General features: G+C 37.3%; 1 protein-coding gene and 1 pseudogene across 1 annotated transcript in view; both read right to left on the reverse strand.

Annotated features, from left to right (window-relative positions):
- Nucleotides 1-20,801, reverse strand: part of Cstpp1 (centriolar satellite-associated tubulin polyglutamylase complex regulator 1) — a 193,828-nt gene that overhangs the window by 140,653 nt on the left and 32,374 nt on the right. Inside the window, exon 2 of the mRNA XM_026399062.2 lies at nt 15,611-15,713. Coding sequence (XP_026254847.1) covers nt 15,611-15,713 — 103 coding nt within the window. The remainder of the gene's footprint in view (nt 1-15,610; nt 15,714-20,801) is intronic.
- Nucleotides 2,023-2,915, reverse strand: LOC113190005 (large ribosomal subunit protein uL16-like; annotated as a pseudogene).

The following is a 20,801-nucleotide window of genomic DNA, read 5'->3' on the forward strand; positions in this document are numbered from 1 at the left end:
ATGTCTATTTTTTGACTAATTGTGGTCAATAACTGTTTCAATAGGCTTCAACTCCATTTCTGTCACCATTGAAAAATTAGTTTCAATATGTTCATTCTTCCTTAATCTTAAATATTTCAACAATATATTAGGAAGTATTTAGGGGGAGGGATTTTATCAGCTCTCAAGGAACTACTGAACAGGAAGACTCCCATCCAGGGAAACTGATTAGGTGTTCTTTCCTGGAAACTTCCTATACTTAGTAATATAGCTTTTATACTGACAGTTTCCAAGATTTTCCTAGGAATCACAGTGAAGTTAAAAGAATAAAAAAGAATTTTACCAGTGGTATAACAGAATTATTCCTCTTCCTTTTTCACTACAAAATGAAAATCACCACATAAAGTTTCACATGGTAACTAATATACTCCTAAAAGACCCATGAATGCACCAAATAATAACAATAACAATAATAGTAACAGGGTTCTTCGTTGCAAGCAACAGGAAAAAAAATTGGCAAAAGGGGGCTCTGCTAGAAGGGTTCATAAAATCCACAGGTAGTCAAAGGACTAGGCTTGGAAAAAAAAGACAAAATCAGACAAGAATCTAGGAAGCTTTGGAAGCTATAATCCAGAAAACTAAGCAAAGGTTTCATAACAATTCGATCTATAAACAGTTACTGCAACTGACACCTCTTTCCATGAAAGATTCTTTCTACACCAGTCATAGTGGTGCATGCCTGTAATTCCATGTACTTGGGAGATTGAAGCAGGAAGATCAGTTCAAGGCCAAACTTTAAAAGGGTTGGGGATGTAACTCTGTGATAAAAAGCCCCTGAGTTCAATCCTCAGTATGGACAAAAAAAAAAAAAAAAAAAAAAGAAATAAAAGAAAGTTTCTCTTTGCTTAAGATGGCTAGAGTAACCTTCTGTTGGTCTAACCAAAAACCTTTACTGCTGCAGAATTTATATAATTTGAGGCTCTTTAAAGAAAAGCCAGTCCCGGGCTGGGGTTGTGGCTCAGTGGAAGAGCACTTGCCTAGCATGTGTGAGGCACTGGGTTCAATTCTCAGCACCACATGTAAATAAATAAATAAAATAAAGGTCCATCAACAACTAAAAACAATATATATATATATTTTTAAAATAAAAATTGGGCTGGGATTGTGGCTCAGCCGTAGAGCGCTCGCCTAGCGCAGGTGGGACCCAGGTTCGATCCTCAGCACCACATAAAAATAAAGGCATTGTGTTCTGTCCATCTATACCTAAAATAAATTTAAAAATATATTATTTTAATTAAATTTTTTTTAAAAAAGAAAGCCAGTCCCATTCTTTGGAGAAATTTTATTTCTCACTATGATCTCCATTCTCCCCACCCCCAACTTTCCTTCTTACATTCAGGTCATACCAAACTTATCTGCGTTTTCAGTTCTATTCCTTTCCTGTGCAGTCCTCTTTTCCTGGAGTTCTGTTCTCCTTTCTTAGTCTTCTAGGCTAAGTTAAATGTTATTTCTCCAGAAACTGTTTCCTGACTTTGTACAATTAATCATTTCTACAAAAGTTTATTCATTAGGACTGGGGTTGTGGCTCAGAGGTAGAGCACTTGCATTGCATGCGCGAGGCACTGGGTTTGATCCCCAGCACCACAAAAAAAATAAATAAACAAAATAAAGGTATTGTGTCCATCTACAACTAAAAATATATTTTTAAAAGTTTATTCATTAGTCCAATATTTCTAATGCTCTATCTTAATTAAATTTATGTTTATCATTTTCACACAATAGTGAATTCTTTAAAGACCATGTCTGGCATACAGTAGGCACTTAATAAATGGATATGAATTTCAAAAATTAGAAGCGGAGAGTTCATTTCTCAGCATTTATAAGACACTTTTCTTTTACTTTGTCTTTCTTTTTATTTCAACATCATTGAGCCCTCCACAAACTGGTCCTATCCTAATTATATATTTTCTTTTTCTTTTTTGGATACAATACAGATTTATTGGTGTGTATGAAATTAAGAAGGGGACAGCACAGTAGAAGCCTTCATGAGTACAGGGCTCACCACTTGTACAGGGGACCACGATTGGGATATATTTGACCCCAAAGCCATCAAGAATGAGCCGCTTCTCAGCCACCATGTCTTCAATTTCGTCAGCATTAAACTAGGTAAAGCCCCATTTCTTTGAAATGTGGATCTAGAGGTGTAAAGTGAGTCAGGAGGACTGGGGTAAGGAAAGGTAGGAGAAGGGAGCTGCATCACTACCTTACCTTCTAGAACCGGGGAACTTGAACTTGGCCTCAATCATTCATTCCTTGTTCTGCAGCATGGTGCAGATAGACATGATGACTTGTCTAATATGACCCCTGCCACTGTGCCCTGGGGTTTCCCAAAGGCACCCCACATCCTGTCTGGAGCCTGTTAGACCCGGCACAGTACAACATCTTGTTGATTTGGATGACATGGAAAAGGTGGGGCCACACTTGGATATGAAAGCCATCTTTGGGCTGGGGATGTGGCTCAAGTGGTAGCGCGCTCGCCTGGCATGCGTGCGGCCCAGGTTCAATCCTCAGCACCACATACAAACAAAGATGTTGTGTCCACCGAAAACTAAAAAATAAAATATTAAAAGTTCTCTCTCTCTCTCTCTCTCAAAAAAAAAAAAAAGTGCAATGAGATCATTTAAAAAAAAAAAAAAAAAAAAAAGAAAGCCATCTTTGCCACAACTTTTTAACACGTACTTGTTGGCACAAATACCGGTAGCCTCCAATAGCTGCTCATATTCCTCAGTTACCATGTGGCCACAGAGTGGAAATTCATCCACTTTTGCCTTTTTCTGCCCAAGGTCAAAGATGTGACTTTTGGCATCAGGGACACTCCAGCAGAAACAAAGGCTTTGGGTACTTTGGGTATAGCTTGTTTTTACAATATGGCCCATGGCGACACCAGGACCTTCAGTGGCTCGCCAAAGGAAAAGAGACATATTTTCTATTATACTTGTGTTTCATAAATCAGATTATATTCCTTCATGACCCCTTACAGTGTATGGTATTTTCCACTTGTGCTAATTATATTCCACTAGAATGCAAGTTCTAATAGAATTCCTCTTCAACAGAGGTAGACTAGATAGTTCAGACTAACCTTACTGGCTGAAATTTGTCAAATGAATTATCAAAGGCATATGTTTGAAATCATCATAGAGCTATTCTAAAGGAAATGAAGAATAGCTAGGACAGGTTATGAAAGCACAAATCCCAGGGATGTGAACCCAGCATGAGGTGCCACATGGGCCAGTTCTACAGGGAAGAGTTAATAAATTAAGTTATCCATAAACTTGTATGACAATTTTTTTCTATATTTTTACTAATTTCTAACTGAAATTTAGCATTTCTTTTAATTATAAATATAAGCACAGTAGATTTGGCAGCAACAATATAGAAATCTCAGACATTTTCATATCATATTACAGTTGTACTAGATATCTCACAGTATCACTTATACTCACCACCATTAAAAAATAAGGTATTATATTTCTTGATAGTTTCTAGGGGCCTCTGCCAGTTCCGGAAGATGCAACTGATATATAGAGTAGGTAAGAGTTTTAAATTAAAGTTAAGTTCCAAAGATTTTGAATGACTCTTGAGACTCAGAGGTCAAAAAATTGGATCTAGGTTGGGAAGAAGGATTCTGATGTACCCCTGAGACTCTTTTGGCACCCTGAAGAGCTCCCCCAATACTTAGGGCTAGCTTCAAATCATTCCAACCCCCGAAGGACTAGGTGATTCAGGATTACTAGTGGCTATAATGCCTGCCAGAAGGAAGCATAAATCCTCTCTGAGGAAAGATAATCTAATTCTAGGTCTCACATCTCTCTAGTTTTTCATATACCATGAACATCTCTCAAAAAGAGGAAAAAGGTATAGAACACAAGATAAGGCAACGGAATGAAAAAATAAAAAGAGAGAACAGATAAAAGGGAATCTAGATGATAAACTGTGGATTTTGTAATTACCATGTATTACTATGTTCAAACAAATAAAAATAAGATTTAGCAAACAAACAAAAAAATAACTAAGTAGAAATTTTTGAACTAAAATATACACTAGAATAAGAACTCAGTGGATGGGTTTAAGAGTAATTGGACCCATGGCTGGAGATGTGGCTCAAGTGGTAGCGTGCTTGCCTGGCCTGCATGCGGCCTGGGTTTGATCCTCAGCACCACATACAAATAAAGATGTTATGTCTGCCAAAAACTAAAAAATAAAATATTAAAAAATTCTCTCTCTCTCTCTCTCTCTCTCTCTCTCTTTAAAAAAAAGAGTAATTAGACCCAAATGAAGAGAATTAAATAAAATGAAAATAGAACATAAGGAAATATCCAAAAGAAAAATGATAAAAAGTGCAAAAAAAATAAAAAAATAAAAGTACAAAAGAGACCGGGGATAAGGGGTGGTGGCTGGGGCTGGGGCTCAGTGGCATGTGTGAGGCATTGGGTTTGACTCTCAGCAACACATAAAAATAAATAAAAAATAAAGGTCCACTGACAACTAAATATATATATATAATATATATAAAGAGACAGGGGTTATATGTAAAGTTATGACATTTGTGTAACTGGGATCCCAAAAGGAATAAGAGAGTAGAACAGAAGTAAATTTGAAGAGGTAATAATTAAGAATTTTTCAAAACTGATAAAAGACCTTAAACTATACAGTTCAAGAAGCACTAAGAACACTAAATAGTTTAGATACACACACACACACACACACACACACACACACACACACGCAAACCAAAGCACATTATAGCAAAACCAAAGACCAAGGACAAATTGCCAATAAGTAGCCAGAGATAAAGGACAGTTTGTTTTCTAAAGATCAAAAACAAGACTAAAAGCTGATGTCTCAACAAACAGTGGAAACCAGAAGTGGAAATGGAATGGTAAAATAACTGCCAACCTAGAATTTATACTAGAAAAACAAATATCCTTCAAAAAATAAAGGTGAGAGTTATGCTCATTGTCACACACCTATAATCCCAGAGACTCAGAAGCTGAGGCAGGAAGATCCCAAGTTTGAGGCCAGCTTCAGAAACCTAGCAAGGTTCTATCTCAAAATTTTAAAAAAGAGCTAAGAATATAGCTCATGTAGAGTACCCCTGGGTTCAATTCCAGTAACACAAAAAAATAAAATAAAAGTCAAGGTGAAATGCTAGTGCAGATACAAATACATCACAATGAATTCTACTTTTATGTATAACTCTAATGCATCAATTAAAATAAATAAATAAATAGAAGAAAGAGAAGTAAAGGAAGAGGATGAGGGTAAGGAGAAGGGGAAGGAAAAGGGAAGTATTAGAGATTGAAATGAAATAAACTGAATTTAGAAATAAGTCAAAATGAACCCCCTGCTAATAAAAACATTTAAAAGTGAAAATTCAAATAATAATCTATGGACTAGTAGTTTTTCTGTTTTCTTTTTGTTTTGCAGTGCTGGCAATTGAACCCAGGGTTTTGTGTATGCCAGGCAAGTGCGTACCACAGAGCATAGCCTCAGCCTCGTAGTTCTGAATTAATGTTAAGGTCCTTTGACAATTTTACCATGATTACAGAAAATGTTAATCTTAGTGGAAGCTGCATGAAAGGGATAAGGGAGCTCTATATTACTTTTGCAACTTTTTTGTAAGTCTAAAATTATTACACACAGATGGAAAAGGTGAAATTAAGATAATTTCAGAATGGAAGCTCCATGAGGGTTGGGATTTCTCATTTTTTTTAAATCCCTACCTAATACCCAGAACACTGACTAAGATATAGGTACTCAGTAAATATTTGTTGAATAAATCAATAAACACCATCAATAGCAGCTACCATTTATTAAACACTTACTATATCTTGGATAGAATGCCAAACACTTTATCTTCATTATTCTCATTTAATCCTTTGAACAATCATGTAATGTGGAATCTTATATTTTATATATGTGTCTTCCTAATTTATAAATGAGTCTAAGCATTTTCCTGAGATCATGTACTAGAAAGTGGCAGACCCTCAGACACAGATTTATGTGACACCAAAATGTATGACACCAAGCTACAGTGCTTTCATGTCACATAAATAATATCTCCTTTTTTTCTCCCCCTATTCTAATTCCATTCATCTTTCCAGGTTAAGACAAACTCCTCTATGATGTTTCTTTAACTAATCGTCATTATTTCTCCTTACTCCTTCCCAGCATACTGGGCCACACAACTTAATGTATTGTTCTCTAATTGTTAACGAGTAAGCATTACCTCTTCAACCAGCTTACGTCTCCTTACAGGCAAGTGGCCATATTTTATAACCCTATTGATATTATAGCTTATAGCACATATCAAAGTTCTATAACAAAACTTAGTATTTGGTAAAGGGATGAAGAAAAACATTTAATTTGGGAAAAAAAAACCTGCAAGAAATAGTGTTTTTAGATGCTTTAGCCATCAGGCCTGTATGGTTTAAAATTCTAAGCATCATATCTGATTCAGAAAAACACTACCTTTAAAAGGTAATTTTTACATCAAATTTTCTATAGTATCTCTTGGTAAAACCCTCTTGAGAGGGCATTTGTATTGCATAGAAGGTCAAGTATGACAATGTACAGATAAACAGTTATCCCCAGACATGTAAACTGTAGCTTGTGTGGTGTAAATATACTCTCCTGCGTGGAACTGCCTGGGTAACATTCTCTCTTTGGACTCTGTGGTTCCTCAATACATTCCAACTGTTCAGAGGCCAGAGTGTGGCTCTACAAGCACAGATAAACAGCTTCCTGGAGCAGGCTGCCAGCATGAGGAGCAATGACCTCAGCAGAGAAGGTCTGTTTTTCATTACCCTGAGCCATCACTCTCCTGGCTAGATGGAAGAGTAGGAACGATGCAAGGTGGATAGACTTGACTGACCCAGGTCTCCTGTTACACCTTTCTAATTTAGGAGTCAGGGAAAGGAAGTACAGATGGGAGGGGAGGAAATGGCTTATAGGTGAAGAAGAAAAGGCAAAAGTTTGTTAAGTTATTCTCTGAATGAACTAAATGAAAAGTAAAGTGGTCAAGATAAAATAGCTAATAAACATGCAGGAGGAGGTCATCAATCTATGAAGAAGACACAAAATGCCGGGTAAGTAATAAGTGTTACGGAAAACAAGAGAGACTAAAAAGTCCTCAAGATCTTCAACTCTGAGACAATTTAAAGAGAGAGAAAAATATCATTTTCCTAGAGATTCACCAAGTAAGAGATGAAAAAATTCCAGAAAACTAAAGCTAAACTAAAAAGGAATGATACATAATGCAAATGAATTATATAGAACCAAATACTTAATTCATGTCATTTCATCTGACTTGCATAACAATCCTTTGAGATAGGTTATATCATCCCTAGCATTGATCTAGACCTGGAAAATTATAATGCAAGGACATTAACAAAGACATTTATTGTTGATATTCATTGTCAATGAAAAAGGAATGAATTCAAGGGTGTTTTTATGGTCACCCAAGAAATGATGTTTTACCCAAACTGCTTTCATCATGATATTTTCTATTGTTATAGCCTCAGAAGTCAGCAAAATTGGAACCCATCTGTCCTATAATAAATTTACATGCTCATGACATGTTCTGATAAAATGTGTTCCACTGTGCTAGTCAGCATGGCATCTGATAGTTGAAAAAAGCAATCTTCTGGCCTCAGACAGGAAATTAGTTGGATATGACACCCCTTGAAGGAACCTGAGAAACAATTTGTTTTGTGGGTAAGTCATTGACTTCAAAGATGTATCTGCCATGGTGCTGGAAGCCAAGAAATAGACAAACATCTTAGCAAATCATAATGGCAGAGGTAAACCTCATTTCTTTCATTGCACTTTTTTTTTTAGAGAAGAAAAAATCTTGGCACGGCTGCCAAAATTCTAACTGCCCTTCCTCTTTCTCCTCTATCCCCTCCACCCCATCCTAGTTCATTAAAGACCTTCTGGTTAAGGTGCCAAATCATGTCACTTTTTCCTGTTCTTGTGCCAGGCCTATGCCACCAGCACCACAGATCTTCAAGAATTCTGAACAAATATTGGAAGAAATTAAAAGCACAAAAAAATTTAAATTGCTATATTATTGATGAAATCAGCATCTTAACTTCTGATGAGCTATTTTACATTACTAATAATGAGGCAGAATTTGAATTCACACTTGTGGTTGTCTACTTGATTGCTAGAGGAACACTGAAAGAATTATCAGAGTGGCAGATGACAAGGCATATCAGGGTGTGGCCAACTAAAGATCCTTTATATTATTTATAGATTAAAATAAATCAAATTAGTTCTCCAAAGAGAGATATTTTAGGGTGAAGAATTATACATGAGTTTTATATTAGCTAGCTGCAAGAGCAGCTCCCATGAAAACAGAAATATTATTACTGGGTCTTAAGAATACTTTGGCCAAGGATGGATAGAGTTCCTTCATTTCCTCTTATTGAATGGTTTCACAACAGCTAAGTTTCTCTTAACTTGGAGAAAGGAGGGCTGGGGAAGTAGGGTCTTTCCTGACAGGGAGATTCTAGGCCCAATTATTACTTCTGTAACTTTTAACTCTGACTTCTGAATGAATCACGGGACCAGTGGACTGTGAAATCGCTCCCTCAGTTACCAGGTCAAGTGCTGCTGGATGGTTTCCTGTAACCATAACATGAAGGAACTGAAAAAGAAAGATGGATTCTACACAAATAGCAGTTCCATGTATCCTCAATGACCCTGTACTTTTCATTGTCAATATAGATTTTGGTGACTCTTAACTCACTGCTATGGTTCCCTGGAGTCCTTCTGCTCTAATGTATCTCTGCTAAATAAAAAAGAACCAGAATTCTCTTCAAATTTCACAAATTGTTGGCTTAACAGAAATGTCTAGGCCAGTAACGCTGAGGACAGGATTGCTTTAACTGAAGGCAAAATCTTTTCCTGGCAATTCCCTGTGTGTGAGAATCCAGATGCTGACAATGAGAAATGGGCAAATTTTTTTTGTTACAAAGTGTCAACTCCAGCTAAGAACTGAACTATGGAAAAAAGGCAGGAGGGGGCAGGCTGCAGGGAGAAGCACTACCCCTTTTGAAGAAGTCTATAATAGGATTAGTCACCATTATTTCACCACACCACATTTTGGCTCAATTTAACAACAATAAATAGGGAAAACATGGAGCAGAAATGGCCCAGAGAAGTCTCAAGTCCATTCCTCAGTCAAAATGGCAATCCTGGAAATTGGTGAAGTCCTGGTTCGCTCTGTTTCTTGCTGCCCCAATTCTCTGCTCCTTCATTACCATGGACACCAGAAGAACTCAAAATATTACTTAAATGTTAGATGGTGGATGATCCTAAAAAAAATCTGCCAACTTTAGAACTGAAAGTTTACACCCCGATTGTTCTAGATTATGTAGGGAAGAAGTGGATCATCTCTCATAGGGCTTAGAAGACTTGTTTTCAAAAAAGAAGAAACAATCCATATTTTATAATCATGAACTGTTTTCACTAGAGTTAAAATTTAAGTGATTTAGGAATAATGTAATCTCTTTTCTCCAGAGTGAATTAATGAAGTTCATATTTCATAGATTTATTCTTATTAAAGCAATAAAGAGGGAATTTCATGCTGAAGCTTTTTACTGCAAGAGTATATACAAAAAAATAATTCAACTTTCCAATTAAATTCTGATAATTGGGCTGGGGTTGTGGCTCAGTGATGGAGTGCTCACCTAGCACTGGGTTCAATCTTCAGCACCACATAAAAATGAAATAAAGATATTGTGTGCACCAACAACTAAAAAATTTAAAAAGAAAAAAAAATCTGATAATTACTATGTCAGAATGAAATCAATGTTCCTTTTCTAAAAACAATTTATGTAAATAAAGTTTTCCATCTCCATATTTATTCCACATGGTAGATAGCAAGGCATGAGGGAGATCAGTAATCCAAAGTAGCTTTTTTAGGAACACTGATCATTAATGGTTCTCCATTTTGAACAGCAACAAATAAAGTCCATCAAATTATCTCTTTTTGATACAGTCAGCCTAGGTAATTGAGGTAGACAAAGAGAAAGAGAGTGGTCCTCTGAGCTAAGTCACTGACTTTCTGATGGGATGAGCATCCAAATGTCATCTATTCTGGCCATTCTATGAATCACATTGCCCTGGTTATTTTCTTGTTGTATTTTATGTTACAGTTGTCATCTTGTAATCTTAAGAATATTACTTCTATGTGCCTGAATTTCTAAATGTGTAAAATATGGATACCACTAATAATCTATCTCATAGTTTTGTGAACATTAAATGAGACAATCTACATTATATTCTTAGAACAGTGCCTTACACAGAGTATTTATTATGACAACTATTCTCATCATCATCAGATTGCTTGTTTATTAACTATCTTTCATTAAAACACTAGGTCCATGAGGGCATATAGCGTATTTGTCTTGTTCCCTGATTCTTCCATTACCTAGTACAAATAGGCACATAGTAGGTGCTCGAAAACTAATTACTGAATGAATTCTATCTTTTTGTTTGTTTGTTTGATTTGGTTTGGTACTGAGGCTTTAACCTAGGGTCACTTTACCACTAAGCCACATACCCAGTACTTTTTATTCTTTATTTTGATACAGGGTTTCACTAAGTTGCTCAGGGCTTCACTAAGTTGTGAAAGCTGGTTTCAAACTTGCAACCCCCCTACCTCAGCCTCTGGAGTTGCTGGGATTACAGGCATGAGCTACCACACCCAGCTGTCTGTGTTTTCATCCTTAAAATAAACCTCCATCAATGAAGGTAATCTGTGTACTTCTTTTCCTTGCAACAGTCATCATCAAACTTTCACCAAGAAACTAAAATCCATCATTTAAAAAAACAAAAACAAAAACAAGATAACTTGATCATAAGAAAGAGCCCTCCTGGGCCCACTGACCAAGACCACAGAGTAATCACTCTTTTCTATATTAGTATGTGGAGGTCAAGCTCCCTGATGCCACAGGGTTATAACTATCAATTTAGCCTGTGAAGAATGGTTCCCAATTCTGATAGGAATTCTCAGATTTCAGCCTGTTTTTCTCCCATCATTATTTTCCAATGTCTTAAAAAGCCACAAGAACCACAAGAACCTGGTCGTACTCTGCTGTGGTCTCTAAGTCACAGCCACTCCAGCCTCATTTTCTTGGATGCACTCCTTCAGAGGGCCTGACCTAGCACTGACTTGGTCTATTCTTAGAGTAGCACCTTTAAATATTAATTTCTTTTACCTTCCCCTGGTTGAAGGACAGAACTCAGAAGTAGAGGTTACATATAACATAAAAGAAAATGCTCTGTGATTTAGTACCCTTCTCTCAAGAGTGTCCAGAGGAATCTGACCTGCAGACCTGTCTTGCAGACATACACATAGTGCTGCTCAGCCCCTTGTGTTTTACATTTCATCCATATTTGCTGGAATAATCATGAACTTGTTTGAAAACACAAACAACCAAGGGATAACAGCAAAGGTGAGAGGGCAAGCACTTTAAAGAAGAAAATCAACAAGGCTGGGGCTGCAGCTTAGTGGCAGAGCACTTGCCTAGCTGGCATGAGGCACTGGGTTCGATCCTCAGCACTATGTAAAAATAAACAAATAAAATAAAGGCATTCTGTCAAAATACAACTACAAAAAAACTTTTTGTAAAAAAAGAAAATCAACATAAAAACCCTCCAGAAACAATTTCAAGGAGTAACTCTGCCATTGTTTAAAGGTTAAATCACCCATCATGAAATGTATGAAAAGGCATGAACTTGAAACTGCAAGAAGTGTACAGTTAACATATTTTTTTTAAAAAAATCAAGCTTCCTGCTATTTAGAGATAGGTCCAACTGTATCCCCCAAAAGGCCAATACTAAATATTTAAATGGTAATGAATTGAAGTCACTGGACAAGGATATGAGATAAGTTTGCAGAGTATCATTCATAGGGAAAATTCAAGAATTGCAGAAATTATAGCTAGCAGAGATCTCAAATTTATCAGGGTAGGCATCCAGCAACATTAGGCACTAAAATGATGTGAAGGCAGTGGAAAACAGTGGAATTTGCAGGCAAACTCCTAACTCTGACACTTACTAGCTTGTGAACTTGAAGAAGCTCTTTAAAGCATTACATCGAGGAGTCTCAGTTTCCTTATCAATGAAATAGAAATAATAATTATACCAATACCTCAAAAAATTGTAGTGGATGAGACACAGCATGCCCATTATAACATGTAATTATTATATTATTAATATAAGCATGTAAAGCTTTATTAAACCTCTTTCATAGATGAGGCAACTGAAGCCAGTTTTCAAAAATGTGCCTAAGGGCGCAGAGAGAGAATTTCTAGGAATAAGGAGCTCAGCTTTCTCCTATGAATCAATACAGACTGGGGGCCTGAAAAAGAAGGATTTTCACTAGCTAAATCTTTATAGTCAAAAGTAAAATCAGGAGCTTCTAACAATCAGGATCCCTTGCTTACCAAATGCTATTTCTTCTACTTCCCATTCTGTCATATAGCTAGAACTTTTTAGTATTAAAAAAAAAAATGTCTTTGGTCAGGCACAGTGGCACATGTCTACAATCCCAGTGGCTTGGGAGGCTGAGGCAGCCTCAGCAACTTAGCAAGGCACTAAGCAACTTAGTGAGACCCTGTCTCAAAATAAAATAGAAAAAGGGCTGGGGATGTGGTTTAGTGCTTAAGCACTGCTGGGTTCAATCCCCGGTACAGAGGGGAAAAAATGTCTTTGTAGCTTTGATGTTGGCATGCCTTTCACTTCTCAAAATAACTTAACCTCAAGCCAATCTGATGTCTTAGAGTTATAGAAGTGTCAGGTATGTGCCACTCATATACATTATGTAATTTTTAGTTTCCTGGGAACCAGAAACAGCTTACTTGGCAACTAGATTTCTCTCAGTAGTGTAAAAAATCTTTAAAAATTTTTCAGTAGTATAATGGCAGATGAAAAGCTATCTATAGTTAACAGCATTCTAAAAAAGCTATAAATCTCACTACTAGTTCTCTAGAGTTCAGTATCAGTTACATAGACCAGTGGGGTTCACTTGCAGTGCTAGTCACAGCTTCCTAAAGAGCAGAATACAGTGTTCTACTCCCTAAAATTAACAACAGAGAGGGGGAGAAACAAACAAACAAGAAAAATAGTCCTCATTATAATAAGATCAAGAAAAAGAATAGATAACATGTTATAGCTTAAAATGTAGATACAGTTAGAGCAAGAAATATTTACTTAACATTTATTACATGTTATACACCACACCAAGTAGTAGGCAAACAGAGATGAAGAAGAAATGATGCCAGCGTTAAGGAACCACAAGAGAAAAGACTTATAAAGGAGGTGGGGTAGGGTGATTAAATGAAGAAAAGGCCAGGAAGAAGCCTTACCCCCAGAAGAGTCATATTTCACTTGGCAAGGAGCCTCCTGAGTGCTGGTACAGATTAAATGGCCTAGAAACTTGACCCCTGGCTTGTCAGTTCTGTAAAAGCAAGCAAGGCTATTCAATCTTAGCCTTTATTCCCTGCCCACCTCACTTGCTTCAGTCCACACCATGAGAACAAGATTCCTTTCTGTACTTCATCCTCCTTTAGAAGGCTGGGAGAAGCAGCTAGCCCTCTGCCCAGAAAGTTTGTTTTCCCAAGAACTTAAAATTCAAATCCATTAGAGCTCCAGTTCATTATTCTGGAGGCTGAGGCAGGAAGATTACCAAGTTTGAGGCAACTCTGGGCAACTTAGCAAGACCTTGTCTCAACATAAAAAAATTAAAAAGGTCTGGAGGCAAGCTCAGTGATACAGTGTCACTGGGTTCAACCCACAGTACCAAAAAACAAAAAGCAAAAGAAGGGCTGGGGTTGTGGCTCAGTGGTAGAGCGCTTGCCTTATGTGTGAGGCACTGGGTTCAATTCTCAGCACTGCATATAAATAAGTAAAATAAAGGTCCATTGACAACTAAAATAAAAAGACCTAGGGAGAGTACAAGTGTTCTTCTAACAGAAACCCAAGTATAGACTTTAATTTTAAATAAATTTAAGAACTTTTAATTTTAAAAAGAATAGCTGTCTAATCCCCAATGAGAACCTGGAGGATAGATGGGGGGGGGCGGGGAATCTATGGTAAAGGAAGATAGACTTCAGTTCATAATTCACCTTAACAGGAAGCCTATAGAGATTATTCTTCCTGTCTTAGAATGTTCCCAAAAAGCCAGGAAAAAAAGGAAAGAGAATCCAAGAGATTATATAAATATATGATGGCATATTGGCCATAAAAATAATGGTTTGTATTTCCTTTTTTTGGTACCAGGGACTGAACCCAAGGGCACTTAACTACTGAGCCACATCCCGGCCCCTTTTTTAAATTTTTTGAGACAGAGCCTCTCTAGGTTGCTGAGCCTGGCCTTGAACTTGTAATTCTCCTGCCTCAGCTTCCTGAGCCACTGGCATTACAGGTGTGAGCCACCAAGCCCAGCTAACACTTTGTATTTCTTTAGCACATCTTTTCATGAAGATTAAGAAAAATTTTTGTTCATTAGTTTGTTTGTTTGGTGTTGGGGATTAAACCCAGGGACTTGCATGTGCTAGGCAAGTGTTCTACTGCTGGGCTACATTTCAAGTCTTGTTGAAAATTTTTATTTTAATAGAAACAGGGTCTCACTAAGTTGCCCAGGCTGGCCTTGAACTTCAGATCTCTTTTCTCTACCTCCCAAGTAGCTGGAATTATAGGTGTACACCATCATGCCTAAGATTAAGGTGTTTTTAAAAAGTGATTATCTCATTCAGCCTAAAAACAGTTCTGTGATATTCTAAACATAGTAACCATTTTGACTTTTCCATAGCTCAGTCATAATTTTTATTTATTTATTTATTTGCAGTACTATTTATTTATTTGCAGTATGAGAGACTGAACCCAGGAATGCTCTACCATTGAGCTACATCCCCAGCCATTTTTATTTTATTTTGAAAGAGGGTCTCACTAAGTTGCTGAGGCTGGCCCCAAACTTGCGATCCTCCTGTCTCAGCCTTCTGAGTCGTTGGTATTAAGGTGTGTAACACTGCACACAGCTCCAGGCATATTTCACCCTGAAGCATGACTCTTCAAACAATATAATCTATGAAAGATGTATCCCTCTAGAAATGCTCACAAATCATTAAGTGATTTGTATGACATCCTACAGAAAGAAAACTGCCCAGGAACACCATTTTAAACAATTTCATGACAAAAGTAAGCCATGAAAAAGAGAGACTAAAGGATCACCAACTAAAGGAAATCAGAGTGAATATTATGAATAAAGGAGAAAGTTAAAAACTATAAGAGGAACCTGAAGAAACAGATTTAATAGATCAAACAATCAGTTGTTAACTACTATAGTCATAACCATCCTCAAGACATATCACTGGACAAAACTAGCTGCATGAAAGGCATGCTCCCAAACATGTCAGGCAGACTTCAATCAACCTTCCAGAACTAAACATTCGCTGCCACTACATAATCATCATTGTTCTGCTCTATTCTTCATGTATCCTGCCTGCTTCCAAGTACCTCTTTTGGGTTCGCCCTTTTAGCAAAGCATTCATGTACTTACTATTCAGTGAAGAACCTGGCAATGCCATACTGGCTAATATCCTCCCTGTTCTCTAGCAGTTGGCACACTGCATCCTCCATGTACGTGAGGACATGTCGCTGGGCTGCAAACAAAAAGCAAGAGAGAAAGAGAAAATGAGAGAGATTTTTTTAAAGATCAGTAACGTTCTTCCAATTCCAGTAGGAGGCCTTACAAGTCAATCAAGGTGAGCTCTATCCTAGGAAGTGGACTGGAATAGGCAGAGCAAACTTGCTGGCCCTAACTGAGCTATGATCTCAATGGACCAAATAGGGGATGAACAAACGTGAAGAACACAAGCTACTGCCATCTGGCTCAAGGTTAGTATCAGCATCAACCTTTCATTCTTCTTTCAGTGAGGAAGACGCTTCTTTCAGTGCTGAGGTGCTTTAGCGCTTAAGAAATACACCTGGAAGTTCTTTTCTTTACTCCTCTTCCACCAAGTTCCCTCTGCCACTTCTGCATGTTCAAAACCTTATTCTAGGAATTCCATTCCTGAAGCCAGGATGATCTGACTGTAAAGAAAACTTAGTTCTTTAATTTTAAAAAAGTTACTGAAAAAGGCTAAAGACCATGGAAATTCTAAAACTGTGTTGTAAGTTATGACACTGGTAAATAACAACAGCATGAAATCTGGGTAGCTCAATTTATTACATATCATATTTTCTACATTTGTTGTGACTGAGAAATGTGTCAGTTAACACTGGGCTTGTAATACAGAATGTGAATATTACAGCTAGACAGACTTGGGTTATTTTTTTATTGTTACATTATATGTAATAGTGGGATTCATTAAGTCATTATCAGATCTGGGTTGAATCATGGCTCTGTCTTTTATAACTTAATCTGGGATAATTACTTTAGCTACACCTGTTTTCTTCTATATCAAGTGTGAAAAGCAATACAATTTCAATCTATTTCTCAAAGTATAATCAATCTCTTGATCTGACTAGGATTCCCAATTAAAATGCAGATTTGTAGACTTAGGGATCATAAACTTCTAACTGGATCCCAGTAATTTTTAATAAATACCTTTGGTGTTTCTTATGTGCCCTGAAGCTTAAGAATCATTGCTTAAGAACATGGGCTTTGGAGTTCAGGGAGACCCAAGTTCCATTTTCAGGCCTACCATTTCCTAGCTGTGTGACACTGAACAAATTATCCCCAAGCCTATTTCCTCCTTGTAAAATGTGAATAATAATCCTACCTCACCTGCCAAATAGTGTTTTAAAAATTAAATAAAATAAGGTATGTAAAACACCACAGTGCCTAATGTGTACTACATACTTGATACATTTTCTTAAAAGTCTATCAGAGGGGCTGGGGTTGTAGCTCAGTGGTAGAGCACTTGCCTAGTGTGTGTGAGGCACTGGGTTCGATCCTCAGTGCCACATAAAAATAAATAAATAGGGCTGGGGATGTGGCTCAAGTGGTAGCGCGCTCGCCTGGCATGCGTGCGGCCTGGGTTCGATCCTCAGCACTACATACAAACAAAGATGTTGTGTCCGCCGAGAACTAAAAAATAAATATTAAAAAATTCTCTCTCTCTCTCTCTCTCTCTCTAAAAAAAAAAAAAAGGAAATTTATTTTAAAAATAAATAAATAAATAAATAAAGGTATTGTGTTCATCTACAACTAAAACAAATTATTTTTTTTTAAAAAAGTCCATCAGAAGGGCCAGGATTATACCTTAGTGGTAGAACATTTGTGTAGCATGCATAAAGTCCTGAGTTTATTATTATTACCTAGGAGGAGCAGGGAACAAGCCTATCAGAAAGGGTTATTGGGATTTACTAATAAATAATAAAAGCTGGAGCTTCCTATATAGCAGGGCTCAGCTAATGCTTCTTCTACTTACCCTGAATTTTATCTTTAGTTATGACAATTGTATCCTGACATACTTTACAAAAGAGCTTCCAATTCATGTTCACATCCGTCACACAAAAATTTAGAAAAATACTTTATTCTGGAGCAATAAGACCAATCCAAAAGTAATGAATATCCTGCCAAAAAGCAATTCTAAGAAGTTGCTGCCAAGGTTGATATTTGCTTAAGTATAGTTTCATTCCTCAGGAAAATATGGAAAGATTACCTAAAATTTGCAAAAATGTATGCTTCAAAAAACTATTTCTATGGGAAAAAAAATCTTTACCACATGTATCTAAAATAGAGCAATAATCTCCAGGATATATAAAGAACTCAAAAAATTTAACCCCCACAAAACAATCAATACATGGGCTAAGAAACTGAACAGACACTTCACAGAAGAAGAAATACAATCAATCAACAAACATGAAAAAATATTCACCGTCTCTAGCTATTAGAGAAATGCAAATCAAAACTACTCCAAGATTTCACCTCACTGCAGTCAGAATGGCAATAATCAAGAATACAAGAGGACTGGGGATATAGCTCAGTTGGTAGAGTGCTTGCTTCGCATGCACAAGGCCCTGGATTCAATACCCCAGCACCACAAAAAAAAAAAAAAGAAAGAAAGAAAAAGAAAAAAGAAAAAAAGAAACAATAAGTGTTGGCAAGGATATGGGGGAAAAGGTACACTCACACAATGCTGGTGGGACTGCAAATTGGTGAAAACACTATGGAAAGCAGTATGGAGATACTCCAGAAAACTTGGAATGGATCCACCATTTGATCCAGCTATCCTACTCTTCATTTTATACCCAGAAGACTTCAAATCAGCATACACAGTGATGCAGCCACATCAATGTTTATAGCAGCTCAATTTACAATAACTAAACTATGATACCCTTCAACCTAGATACTCTTTTTTTTTTTTTTTTTTTTTAGTTCTCGGCAGACACAACATCTTTGTTGGTATGTGGTGCTGAGGATCGAACCCAGGTCGCACGCATGCCAGGCGAGCGCGCTACCGCTTGAGCCACATCCCCAGCCCCAACCTAGATACTCTTCAACTGATGAATGGATAAAGAAAATGTGGTACATATACACAGTGGAATATTGCTTGTCCTTTAAAAAGAATGAAATTATGGCATTTGCAGGTAAATGGATGGAACTAGAGAATACCGTGCTAAGTGAAATAAGCCAATCCCCAAAAAACAAAAGTCGAATGTTTTCTCTGATAAGCAGATACTGATCCATAGTGGGGTGCAAGGATAGGGAAGAATGAAGGAACTTTGTGTTGAGGAGAGTGAGGGGAGGGGTGGGGCTGTGACGATGGGAAGGACAGTAGAATGAGACAGACATTACTACCCTATATACATGTATGATTACATTACTGGAGTGACTCTGTACCATGTACAGCCAGAGGAATGAGAAGTTGTGCTCCATTTGTGAACAATATGTCAAAATGTAGTCTACTGTAAACTAATTTAAAAAAAACCCAAAATACTATTTCTGAACTCCTGATAGTCTAGTGAAGTTCATAAAACAAATCCACCAAGCCTTCTTCATCTGACAGGGTTTCACCATGTTTGCACCAGCCTGAAGTCCAGAAAAGCAACATGGTTACATTTTCCATGAGTTGTCTGTCTTACCTGTATGAAGTACTTCCTCAAACTAACAACTATCAACCACTGCAAACTGCCCTTCCCCCAATAAAAGGATGTCAAAACAAAACAAAACCAGTGCTTCAATGACTCAATTTATCCAACAGGAAAACTGTTTCTTTAAGAAATGGCCCAACGGGATGGGGACAGAGCCCAGTGGAGAGAACTTACCTAGCATTGGGGAGGCCCTGGGTTCGATTCCCAGTACTGCAAAAACATAGCAACAACAACTACAAAAAGGCCAAAACTGGGAGCTGGGGGTGTAGTCGGCGGCAGGGCATGCACTAGCACGAATTAGGCCCTGGTTCCATCCCGAGCACTAAGAAAAGAAAACAGTAAAAAAGAAAAAAGCGCCAAATCTGAAAATGAAGCTGTTTGACAAACGTGCCAATAATTATTTTCAAAATACCAATCATTATAACTAAGTAAATATTAAACTGGGAAGAAAACATGGCCAAACAGTAAAATCAGCTGTATTTTCACCTCTGTGCGCCCCTTCCTTCCTCTACCCACGTACCCTAATCTGACCAAAAAAAAAAAAAAAAAAAATTCCTTCCTTGGGCAATATGGCCTTTTTATGACTTACCTCTACCTAAGGATAGTACAGGATTTTTTTTTTCTTTTTGATGGTAGAAATGAAAGAGATCCACTTAGAAGCAAATCCTGCTGCTTCTCCTCCCTTGCTCCAGGGACTAAAAGTTAGGTGAAAGCCCTTTATATAGGAAATGTTTTAGAGCAGTTAGAATCAAAGCACTTTTGTCATCCCAGAAATTTTAAAAGGAGGTATTTTTTGGAAAATAGATTACACTAAAAAAAAGAGAGAGAAAAGAAAGAAAAATAAAGGACTATACCCGTTTCACATTTATTTGCCAATCACACACATTTACTTTAATATTACAATAACAGCTGCCTTTTTTGAGCCCCTGTGCAACTTATTGAACAATGGGCCAGAAAATGTGCTGAATGTTTTATACACATTATTTAATTTTCACAACAATCATATGATAGGCATTTTTACTTTACAAATGGGAGAACTGAGACTTAAAAAATTAATTGGCTCAAGATTACAAAGCAAGCAGAGGGGCCAAGATTTAAACTATGGCTTGTCTGATAACAAGAATCTGTGCTCTAATACACCGCCTCATCATTAACACGTTATAATCCCATGAGGGAAGCAAAAATTATCTTCATTTTACAAACAGCACAAAGACAGGTATGTACGGTAACAGTAAGATCATCTGAGATATACGGTCTTTTTGTGTCTGTGTGAATTTATGCATGTGTGTATATGCATGTGCACGTGCATGTCTTTCTGTCCTGTCCCCACCTGCATACCATTTGTGTGAAGTTAGAACTTGTCCCCAAATTTCAAAGTTTTTTTTACCCCACCACAAAGTATTCACCCCACCCATTCCCAGTTCACAAAGTGGAAACAGGAAGTCCTGGTGCTTTTTTAAACTGTGGGTGGTGAAGAGAAGGAGCTATGAGCTGCAAAGGTAGGGAAAGGCTCCTTTCCGTGAGAATTTCACACCAGCCAACAGCCAAGTGTGAAGCTCTCTCTAATTACTGCTCCTTGGTGGTTTCTTTCACCTGCAGTTCTTATCAGCCAAATATTCCCTCTGTGGTTAAGTGTACCACCCAGCCCT

This window comes from Urocitellus parryii, chromosome 4 (genome assembly GCF_045843805.1).
Source record: "Urocitellus parryii isolate mUroPar1 chromosome 4, mUroPar1.hap1, whole genome shotgun sequence".
NCBI lineage: Eukaryota > Metazoa > Chordata > Mammalia > Rodentia > Sciuridae > Urocitellus > Urocitellus parryii.